At 48.4% G+C, this 11,966-nt stretch overlaps 1 protein-coding gene across 1 annotated transcript; it reads right to left on the reverse strand.

Annotated features, from left to right (window-relative positions):
* Positions 1 to 12: 12 nt before the first annotated feature.
* MTFR1L (mitochondrial fission regulator 1 like) lies at positions 13 to 11,743 on the reverse strand. The gene is made up of 7 exons (XM_010993705.3): positions 11,620 to 11,743; positions 8,791 to 8,934; positions 8,260 to 8,364; positions 5,488 to 5,597; positions 5,045 to 5,256; positions 3,460 to 3,781; positions 13 to 1,431 (listed from the first exon to the last, which is right to left on the reverse strand). Exons 2-7 carry the CDS (start codon positions 8,812 to 8,814, stop codon positions 1,326 to 1,328), a joined length of 879 nt encoding a protein of 292 aa, XP_010992007.1. The 5' UTR covers positions 8,815 to 8,934; positions 11,620 to 11,743; the 3' UTR covers positions 13 to 1,325.
* Between the last annotated feature and the right edge of the window lie 223 nt (positions 11,744 to 11,966).

Genomic DNA, 11,966 nt, shown 5'->3' on the forward strand with positions numbered 1-11,966 from the left:
TACAAAGCTGGCTCTGATGGTAATTAAAACATTACCAATTTTATTTTTGGAAAAAAGCAACTTTTTAATAGTATATGCTCTATCAATCATTGCCATGGGTCTGATCTGAACACAAGTCTAATTTGACTTGTGTTCTACACAAGACATCCACCAGATAGCAGTTTCCCATGTTGCAGGTGTGGTAACAGGCTTAAAAATAAGCCTCTAGGGGGCAAGCTTGCAAGTTATAAGATGGAACTACTTTAAGAGCTTAGGACAAAATCTCTACTGAAAGTGACAAGAAGCTCCCTAGGGACGTTTTCTCTTATAAAGGTAGGAATATATATAAGGAAAGGGGTAGCCAGGAGCTTGTTTACAAAAGTTCATATACCTTAAAATTAATAGGAATTCTATACCTGTGGGGGATACTGGGTGATCACAACTCAGCAAATGCAGTATCTGTCTAAATCCTTCCTTTAATGTCAGGTAGTGCTTCAGCCCGAACACACAGGATACATACTGTAGAGAAAGGGACCCGAGGGCATCTGAGTCATGCATGGTGTGGTAGGTACAAACCTTGGCCCAACACAAAGGAGCAGTCAAGGGCCTGGAGGAAGGATGGTACTCTTCCCCCTCCCCATTTCTCTTTTCTACTGGGCTTAAAGTCCATGAGAGAGAAAGCTTTAAATCAGTGGAACCAATGAGGCCCCAGGGCCTTGGAGGGTAGATTTGGTTGTACAGTATTACAAAATATATGTAAGAAAAAAACAGCCCAGGCCTCCTGGCAGCAGCCCAAGTATCAGCTGATCCAGCGGCCTGACCTCTACATGTAAGTGTTGGACAGGGAAGGGGGAAAGTGATTGCTGGGCACTGGCATCAGTTCATGACGGAGCAGCGTAAGATTTTCCCTACCCTGTGAACATGTAGATAAACATTTATAGCCCCCTCAGCCCTGCTCTGCTGCAAGGAAGCGGCTGAGAGTGACAGCTGGACACAGAGTGCTCGGTGAGACCAATTATGTGGTCTAATGCTGTGAAGTCTTTCATTTAGGACCTATTTTCACACAGGGGCAAGGAAAAACCAGAAAATTCTATCTCACCTTTTAACCTGGGACATTCCAACCTACAGTTACCTGTAACGTGTCTCAGCTCAAAACAGGCCTTAGCTTCTGCTAAGGTTTTAAGTATAGAAAACATAGTGCGGCTCTTCTCTTAGTCTGAGCTCTGGCTTTCGGCAAGACTGTTGCAGAAGATTTGTAATTGAGAGGCAGAAACATCTGCAGTGAGGAAGGCAGCTATTGAAGGAATTCCAGGAGCGTGAGACTGAGTTTGCAGAGCTGAGTGCTATCAGTTTCCTTTTCTACTGATATCTTCTTCCTTCAGAGCAAACTTCCTCCTCAGGACCTCAGAGATAAGGACAGCAGGGTCTTCCTCCTTCAATAAACTCCGGTTCCTAGAGACACAATAATAGCTTCTATTTATTGAATACTTATTCTGTCCTAGGCAGTGTTGTAATTTAATCCTCACAACACTCTTATGAGGTAGGTGCTATTACAATCCTCTTTTACAGAAGCGGAAGCTGAAGCACAGAAAGGTTATGAATTTGCCTGAAATCATTAGTCACTCAGCCAGTAAGTGATGAATCCAGAGTTCAAAACCAAGCTAGCTGGTTACAGATCTCATCCCTTAACTAGACATGGCTTTACTATTTCCTGAAATGGCTGTAAAATGTTGACAAAGTAAAGGACCACCATCCTGTTAGCACTGGCCTGTGGTGGCTAAGCTTCTGCTTCTACCTTCTGGCCTTATCTTTTCTTAGCAGCATTTCCCCAGGTCAGTAGGGGAAGTGACTGATGACTCTTAGCTTTTCTGACCTTCATTTATTCTAGGGGAAAGGTGTGCTGAGGATATACTACCACCTTGTCTCCCCATCAGGGGAGCTGAAAGGTGTTTTTTTATAAGTGATCCAGAATTTATCGTAAAATGTTCACATGATAAAGGACCCATGGGAACAAAACCAGTTCCAGATTAGGGTAGGTTCACACTACCTGTTAACATCATAAAAGAGGTTCCTAGATACCTGGAAAATGGTTGCCTGAAATTCTAGTGAACTTACATATGTCCTCATGAAGACATTTTATTGGTCATTATGCTAGATACAAGGGCCAGGATTGATTATTAAACCTTAAAGACAAGAGGAACTGCCCTCAGTCTGTCACATTTCTGAACCTTGATGATGAGGCTACTTTCCCACTGTTAGTCATCAACCCAGTTCCTTCTATCAACAAAGGAGAAAAGATCCCATGACAAGAATGAGAGGAGGGGCTTGGCACAGGGGTAAGAGATCTAATATGGTACAAGAGGCAGGTATAAGATGGTTTGAGAGTCAATCTAGTAAACACTGACCAGATGAAGAAGGCTCAGGGTGGTCCAGAAGCAGCAGCAGCTGAATTTAGGAATACAGGAGACCAAAGAACTTCAGGTCAGTATGACCAGCCTGGCTAGGGCCACAGAAGGAACATAAAAGTAACTTTCCTACAGGATTGACTACCAGGACCCTTGTCCAGTTTTCAGAAGGAAATGGGGCCAGAAACACAAAGCGATCCTTGTGTGAGGTAACTGTCCCTTCAAGAGGAACTTCATCAACTCAGGAGACAGCCCTCACTTCCCTAGCCCCCAAAACAGTTTTTTAATTGCATTAACTAACACAGCTGCACACCTGGCCTCTGGACTTTGAGGTCCGGATGTGAGATAGTTCATTGCCCACGAGCCTTCTTTTAAATAAGCTCTTCTAGTATGTCCCGTGCAGTGGAGAAACACTGCAAGGTGCTGAATCCCTCAGGCTGGAGCTCTAGGGCTTCTTGACTAGATGAGTTTCTCACAGTGGTTATTTCCCAAATTCCTTCACAGGCCCATCAAAAACAACTAGAGCTCTACTCCTTGGGGGTTCAACTTTGGTATGTTTAAGGTATATTTTGAGCAATTCTGATAGGAAGCCAGGTTTAGGAACTATCTAGGAGTCTCAAAAGCTTTGTAAATCTGAATTTGCAGAGTTGGTTTGAATAATGGATCACTGTGATTAAAGGAAATGCTCCTTCTACCAAATAAGTCTACTTTTTAAAGATAATTATGTAACTGTACTTTGAAGGGTGGGGCATGGTGACACTTGTCACTAGCATTATGAAAACTGAAGGGGTGAAACCCCTCTGGGGGACAGAACTTGGATTAGATGAGCCTTCTTGTAAAATCCCTATTAGGCTAATGACATTTGGTTGGGTTAGCTCACGCCAACCAAATGTAAAGTGTTGCTCTTTCCTCAAACTGGAGCCCCAGGCATTAGCAAGCAGGCAAGCAAGCCCTGTGAACAAAGTCACACATGGCTGCCACCGAGGACTTACTATGTAAGTACCTTCTATTAGATAATTGGCCACAGGCAATTTAAAACAGTAAACAGACCATCATAGCTCTTTATAATGCTTACAGGTCTTGGCTCTGCTTCATCCGGTGAAAGTCCTTTAGGATACCCATCATATCTGCAAAGCTGCTGGCCTTGGACAGAGACACGCAGTCATCCTCTTCAGATGAGCTGCAGGTAGCTTTGTGTTCTGGTTTGCAACATTCAGGGCTGGCAGAACAAAGCAGGGGGACTGATGGAAGCTCAGGGACCTCTACCTCGGTCTCCTCGGTGATGTCACTAATGACAAAGGAAGTTGTAGAGTGGAATGAGGATCCAAAACAAGGTAAGGGAGAAGAGACATTTGAACTTCCTGGAGATAAGAAATCTGGCGTTAATGAAGCCGAAGCTGAAAGAGAAAACAATAGGCATGGATGGACATTGGGGCTACAATACAGCAGTAATATCTTCTCCCTACAAGCACCGCTCACCGAACACTTCCTGGGCTGATACCATGACATCCTGGGTTCCTCCACTACTTTCCCCTCTCAGGATGTCAAGAAGATGTAAAAAGCACTGGGCTCTTACAGTGCTCCAGGAGAGCAGAAAAACCCACCTCATAAAGGCCTTCCCTCCTAAAAGCTCCCATTCCGCTGTGGGCTGTGGAGTGACAGCACTGTCTATACTGAAGCAACAGTGCAGAACCAAGGCCTGACTTTGTCCTTTTCTCTAACTAGGCCAGTGCTTCTGACTATGCTCCTTTGACTCCAGCTATCTGTGACTGGAAGAATTGTTCTGCAGCAAAACAAACAAACAAAAAAACCCAGAGTGGTGACAGTCCTCCTAGTTCCTAAATTTTAATGGAGAGAATTTCCTCCATTTTTAAGTTTCTAGGGAACACTCTGATTTTTCCTAAACTACTTCAGCTTGTGTCTTAGAAGACAAAAAAAGTAGTCGACAAATATAAATTTAAGTCCAGTTCTTCTATGAGACTGCCATATAAGAGAATTAAATACAAGAAGATTTCAAAGAGAATACTATGACTTTTATGTTCTACCAACTAACAAGGTTTGGGAGCTACGACTTCGTCAATGAAGAACAGGGAAGAAACAAAACGGAATGGGAGGAATATGAGGTTAAACTCTGAGCATCCTGGGAGAGGATCCACCTGCTGGTATTTCATGCCTCTAGACAAGGCAGACTCCCATCCATTTCCAGTGGTTCTGCCTTAACTACAGACAGAAAGGTGGAGGGATGGAGAGGTGGTCTCTGGTAGAGAGGACAGGGAAAGGGAAGAAGGTTGCTTAAAAAGGGTTACGTCTGTTAGTGGCAGGGAATGCTTATTTCTTATATTGAAAAGGAAAGCCACTGAGCACTCATGGAAGATATGTCTTAAAGACACTCGAAAGAGGGAGTTTTTTGTAGCCAAGGGAGGGAATCTGGGGCCCCAGGTTAAGTGAAGATTTTGTTCTAACCCAACCAGTCAGCCCAAAATGGCTGACAGAAACCATCCAAGGATTATACTGGTTAGCCAGGCCTCAGGGCAACCTCAGCCAGAACCCTGGGCCCGGGTCCCCCTGAACCAGGGACCATCCTTATCCCTATCCTGTCCAAAAGCCAGGCAAAAAGGAACAGCCTGCTATTGCTTGGCCCTGGCGTCAGGGGCTCCTACCTGCATCGCCTGCCACTATCTTAGCAATCTGGCTGCGCAGGTGGCTCAGCTCATCCTGCAGCTCTGTGGTGCGGCTCAGGGCTGGCAGGGCTGGCTTCTTCAGGACCAGGAGCCTCTCCTCGGACCCACGCAGATTGGGCACTGAGGCATTTCGCTGCATGACAATCAGAGGGCTGGGCTTCCAGGTGTGCCGCAGGGGGCGTGTATCGCTCCTGGACCAGGGAAAGACAGGCATATCAGAGACAGAGGGTCACTGTATCCTTTCTAAAATTCCTTCACCCACTCCTACAAGACAAACACAACAGGGTTCTGCTCCTACTCTGAGACCACAGCTCTCATTCCTATTGCCTCTGCCTCTCACAAGCATTCTTCCTGCTGCCTACCTACCACCTCATCTGGGAAGAATTCCCATTCCCCAGCTGGCAGGCTATTGCCTCAGCTACCTGACCCGGGCATAAGTCTCTTCTTCATCTGCAGCAATCCAGGCGATGTCAGCCAGAGTTGGGACTGGGGGCACATCCTTTAGACACAAGTCAGAGACATTGGGCAGGGTCTGTAGGGAAGCAAAATTCATCAACAAACATTTACTGAAACCATGATGAGACAACTGGAGACGGGGCAAAATACATATGAGGGACACCTAACCCAGCCTGGGTGTCAGGAAGGCTTCCTAGAGGAGGTCCCAGTTGGAAACAGCTTGAATACGAGGCCAGAAGCAAGAGACTCTGTGAAATTACAAATAATTTAGCATGGCTGGAACATAGGATTAGGGGAGTGGGGAGCTGGGAGAGATTGGAAAGTGAATTAGGAGCTTTGATTCTAAGACCAGTAATGAACCACTGGAAGGTTTTACGTAAGGATCAGATCTGCGGTTTTAAAAGATTGCTCTGGCTACTGTGTAGAGCACAGATGGGAAAGCAAAGAGACCAGTCATGAGCCTTCTGTATCCTCCAAGCAAAATGTGGTGGTCTAGAGCAGGGATGGGACCTGTTCTTATATATAAAGCTTTACTGGAGAAATGGTGACACCCATTTAAGCATTATCTATGGTGGCTTTTAAGCTACAACTACCAAAGTAAGTAGTTGTAAGAGACTGACATGGCCCACAGCCTGAAATATTTAGGTCTAGCCCTTTGCTGACCCCTGGCTAGAGCAGAGGGGTCTTCAGTGGGACTGGCCAGAGTTACTTTTTAACAGAGATGGCCACTGTCTAAGAGTGTCTTGCCTTCTGGTTGTAAGAATATAGGTACGAGGACATTGACATCTGTTACAGCAACAGGAAATTTCTCCTGGCACACTCTTTACAACACCTTTTGTAGCTACTGGGATCTACACTGTTATAGCAACACTGTTAGAAGCACACCTGATAATCTGACTATTGATTTAAATAAAAAGACATGATTAATTATACAAAAGGAATCATAATATGACTTTTTAAAATTGCTCCTCCACCCAAATGAACAACTAGGGAACAGAGAGACTGAGTGACACTATGTTAAATGAAAAATTAGAAAGGTTCAATTATATACTGATTGATTACAACAAAGTAAAAAACATACATTTAGAAAAATATGGAAAAGAACTACACCAAAACATTAACAGTTATTGTGTCATGACTGTGTGATTATAGGAAATTTGTTTTCCTTTTCATAATTTAATATTTTTATATGGGTAAATTAAAAAATAATAAATCAAGATTTCCTTGAAAAAATATTTAAGGTAATCAACTTACAACAAATCTAGGGATAATTTTTCAAAAACCCCCCTACATGAGTTAAATTCAGATGTTTCTGCTACAGACTGGTAGGTAGATCAGGAGTTGACAGCTCTGGCTTTTCGATAGGGAAGCTGGGTCTCACAGGAGTGAAGTGATACTCCAAGGTTACACAGAGGAGGACTTCCACTGACCCAGGAGCTAATCCTCAGATGGGCCATTTAGGGATTAGCCAGAGTGCTCTGCTCTTGGCAATGAAATGAGTTAACATATACAGAGTACTCAGCACAGTGCCTGGTATATAGCATGGGCTCAATAAATGTTCAGTAGTATTACTACTACTACTCACATCTACTCCTGCTCTTGGAGCCTAGGCCCTTGATTGTCTCCGCCTAGCAGCATTAAGCCAAAGGACTGGAGAGGTTATAGCCAAGTGTGGGGGCAACCCTGACTGAGTCCCTCATGCTCCCTAGCTGTCCTTCCCTTTGTTCCTGATGCTTGAGGCCACATTCTGCCCTGGGAAACAACAGGCAGTCTGGGTCATGGGACAGTACCCCTCCAGACCCATGATTCTACCACCACCCCTGACATCAGGCTCCAGACCTAGCTCCTACACAGACTGTGCAGCTCCGCATCTAATACACAAACTCAGCTCTTTCATTTCTGTCTCCCCCGGGCCCACATCTTTTCAGGCATGTATTTCTGTCTCCTTTGTGTAGGCAGAAAGCTGAAGTATTTCTTTTGTGTCCCAGCTCCCCAAACGCACACACCTTAAGCACCTAGCCTGGAGCTGATACTTAACCATTAGTTCTTAGAGGGAGGCAGCTAGGACTATTAAATGCCACTTAGCTTTCCACTGCAGAAGAGTCTCGGACACCTGGATCAGGTAAGAATCTGTGCTACAGAAGGGGTGCTAAAGGCCCTCCTAGGCAGAGAGGTAAGATTGAAGTAGCCCAGTAGAAGAATGGCTAGATTTGGCCAGAAAGAAGAGGATGGGGAGTAATGGTCTCAGGGAAACAGTGAAAATAGGTAGCTAAGCAGGCAAGTCTTAGGGCTGGTGAAGAAAAGCAGAGTTCAACTCAAAATCACATTCAGCACTCAGTGTCCTGCATGGGGCCCTGCCAGGGTTATCGGCACACACCTCAGAGCACAGACATGGCTAGTGTGGAGATCTAGTTCAGCATGGGTCTTTGGCCTACTCTAGTAAGCTGGGTTGCTGGAGGCGATGAAATCTGAGTCACTAAGCAGAGGCACCAAAGATGCAAGACAATTAATTTATGAGCAAATTGGAAGCCTGGCTGTTGGGGCACAGGTTTGTGTGTGATCAGGAAGCCACAGTGACCAGGATCCATTAAAGGCAGTTAATAAATATTTCTTGAAAAAATGAAGAGACTAGGAGAGCAACCTGCCCTGGGAACGCCAAGGAGTCTGGGGCACAGAAGCAGCACCATTCTCCCACACACACGGAGCCTCTACTCTCCCTGCCCTTCCAGCACACTTACCTCAAAGGACGCCCGGGGACATGGTTTCAGGGGCAGGTTGGTCCCAATTCTTCTCACCACACTTCGAGCAGCCCCATGCGGCTTGTTTTGCCAGATTGGGATGGTCTAGAGCAGAGAGAGAGGGACAGCCACAACCTCAGAGAAAGTCCAACTACTGCCCCCATCTTCTCCCCCTCTTCCCTTTAGCAGGAGCCAACCTTCACCTTGGACAGCCACCTAAGGGGACACCTGCTGCCGCCGAGGCACAGTTAGTGCTGGGAGGGTCCAGTGAACGGGTGAGGGATTAGCTGGGTGTAGGGATCATCCAGGCTGCCCTCCCTTTCCTCAGCACAGGATATAAACACATTGACTCCTTTACTGTCCTGAGGTCATAGTTGGTTCTGCCTCTGGGGAGGGGATGGGAAGACCCTTCAATTCTAGGTCTCAGTGAGGGAAGAATTAACTTGAGAATCTCAGAACTTCCTACAGAACTTCAGCAGGTCCAGTGCTCAACCTTCCCCACCACACCCCTGCCCTGGGAATGCCCCTTACCACACTGGCTTCCATTCCCGACATTTCAGCTGGCTCCTGCACTTGAAGGACAAGGCAGCCACAGAGCAGCTCTGCGGGCTTGGGGAGGTGGGAGGCGTGACTCCTTCATATCAGGCCATCTGAAGGAACACCAGACGTCTCTTCCTGTGAAACAACCCCCACAACAGACTCAGTGGCCACCACACAAACCCCACAAAACCAGGTCCTGCAGAGCTATGCCAAACACCAAGACTTCTCTGATGTTTCACAGGGAGAAAACCAGCCCAAGAGGCTACGCTCACCCAAAACAACGGCCTCTCCAAACCCAGAACCTTAAAAGTTCTATTCCAGATTTGCTTTGTGAGCTTGGCCAACCCTGGAAGCCTTCCTGAGCCAAAATGTCTAAAGATGTAAATAGAACACTTAGGTGGTTAAAAAGCTCACAGGAAAGCCAGAGTGTAGATACCATCCAAGCCCAACATTTATTTCTAAAGCTGAGATGTAAAAGCCCAGCATGTGCCACCCAGTCTAGTGCTGCTGGGCCTCAACAAGGGGAGAAAGAATAGCCAGCCAGTGGTAGCCAATCTCATAGTGGGAACAGGGAAAAGAGCCAAAAGTTTTTATCCTGGTTCAGCCGTCTACTGGGTTAGTAGTTTTAAGCAAGTCACTTAAACTTTCTGAATACTGGTTTCTCCATCTGTAAAAAGATGACAGGAAGAGCAGCCACTCTAGGTTAACTTAATGGTCAATCAGCAAAACGGGATTTTTAAGTGCTTAATGAACTGTTAAAACAAGACACAGACGGGCGGAGGCACTCTGACTGGATTCCTCAAAGTTGCCCTTGCATGGTGAGCAGAAGTCAATGAGCTCATTCAGTCCCTTATTCATCAAACACTAACAATACTATGTGCCAAGCCCTGTGCTGGGCACTGCAGGGACTGTGGAAGGAGTAAGACACAGCCATGCTCTAATAAAAGAACTCACAGCCTAGAAGAGAGATAGGACCTGAATACATAATTCTAGCAGAGACTGAATATCACTGCTTAAGAAAGGCACTGGGCAGGTGGCCAGGTGAGGTCAGTCCCCTGGTCCCAAGGTGAGTTCAGAGGGGGTAAGAAGAGGAGCAAAGCAGCAACAACAGCACAGGTCTAGGACAGGAAGGTGACAGATATGTAAAAAGCAGAGTATGATAAGGCCACAAAGGTAGACTGGGGGTCAAGTCATGAGGGCTGGGAATGTCCCAGGGTGAGAAGTCACTGGGGGGCCAAGGGCAGACTCTGAAGAGTGGATGGGCTGGACTGACCAAAGCGGCTCTTTTTGGAAACCTCTCTTCCACCTCTAGAAGAGGAGGTACCACTCACTTCATGATACGTGGGGAAAAGAAGCTGCAGGGAGGAAGAGACTGGCTAAGTTCACTCGGCAGTCATATCAGTAGAAAGCATATCTAAGTCTGGTCCAGATCTTGCTGCCTCCTGCACGGTCTCCATCTTCTCAGCGAAGCCCCAGACTTTTAATCAAAGTCCCGTGTGCCAGGCTCTGTGCGGAATGTCAGTCAGTGCCTGCTCCAAGTTTCACGTAACAGTGCTTCCGTGTGTTTCTTACTTTAGTCACTGTAGCCACTTCCTCTCCAAACTTATGTCCAAATTCAGTTGGGCCTAACTCTCACATAACAGCCAGAGGCATTTTTCTACAACACATTGCTAATCATCTCCCGTCCATGCTTAAAACCCACTATGCTTGCTGGAGCCAAGAGAACAGCATTAGTTTCTCACCATGACCTGCAGGCCCTCCCCAGTCAGGTCCAACCTCATCTTTCTCTGCCCTGTCTACCCAACTCACTGCAGCCTACAAGGCTTGTCCATTTGGTCCCCGCACACTTCAGAGCCACACCTGCTTTCCCATTGCCCTCCAGCCACAATGGCCCTTGATGGCTTTGCCCACACTATTCCCTCTGCCTGAAACACCAGCACCCCCCATCATCAAGCTCATCCTTAAGTATTCTTCGAGCTCAGCTCAAGCATCACCTCCCCTTCCCTGACAGTCACCCCGCGCCACTCTGCGTTTCGTTCTTTGTTCGGAGTCCTCTCAGCAGTAAATAGGTAACGGTGTGATCCGCAGTTTGTCAGAAGGGCGGGGACTTACCAGGCAGCGTACAGCCCGCTCAGAACACGGTGGGCACTTGAGCATTTATTAAGAAACGGACGAACAAGAACACCGAATTAACCTTCAACCCTCCACCCCACCCCCAAGGGTCTGGCGAGAAGACTCTCCCTCCGCCCCCCTCCAGCCCCCGCTGCCCGCAGGCCGCATCCTCTGGTTCCGACCACCCCTGCGCCCCGACAGCCCCTTCCGAGGCTGTTGTTGCTGTGTTTACACACGGTCGCCCGCAGGAAACGCAGCGCCTCCCGAGCGGGGCCTGGTCCCATCATCCCTGGTCCCCGCCGAGGCCGCCACGCTCAGCGAAACTCTGCAGCGCCGACAGTCCGCTGCGCCGGGGGGGGCAGCCGCGGGGACCTCGCCCGGGACACGCCTCCCCTCCCCCGCAACAGCCCGACCCGACAGGGCCAAGGTCGGCCAAGTTCTCGCCGCCGGCTCAAGCGGCCCTTGGACCTACAGGCCGGGGGCGGGCCCCGGAGGGAGCGAGGAGGGGGCCGAAACGAGAAGGCTCCGGTGCAGTTGGTGCCCCCTGGGGACTCAGTTTCCCCCTCACCGCCAAGTAAGGCGGACAACACTGGCTCCTGCGAGAATTGGCGCGGGCACAGGAGCCGCGGGCACCGCACAAAGTCGCGTCGACGGCCGGGCCGGAAGACCGCGCTCCCGCTCCCGAACCGCACTCAGACCTAGACTCACCTCAGACTCTGACTCCGGACTCACCCACCTCAAGACCCCTCCTACCACAGCAGGCGGCCCAGCCTCAACAGCCCTCACTTCCGCTGACCCGCCCCCGGAAGCGATCCTTTGCAGCTGCGCACCGAGTCGCGGCCCCGCGCGCCCTCGGAAGGTCGGCCCCGTTGGGGGCGGAGCGAAAGAGCCTTCTGCGGGGGCGGGGGCGGGGGCACGTGCTGACACGCCCACCCGAGGCCACGCCCCCGACGAACCTCGGGGAAAATTGGCTGAGCTTGGAGATCCCTGATGCCTTCCCAGTGGCATCCTGCACTGGTCTCGGCCTCCTTGCCGCTGTCCACGCTTAGTCCCGA

The sequence above is a fragment of the Camelus dromedarius genome, chromosome 14 (assembly GCF_036321535.1).
Source record: "Camelus dromedarius isolate mCamDro1 chromosome 14, mCamDro1.pat, whole genome shotgun sequence".
Lineage (NCBI taxonomy): Eukaryota > Metazoa > Chordata > Mammalia > Artiodactyla > Camelidae > Camelus > Camelus dromedarius.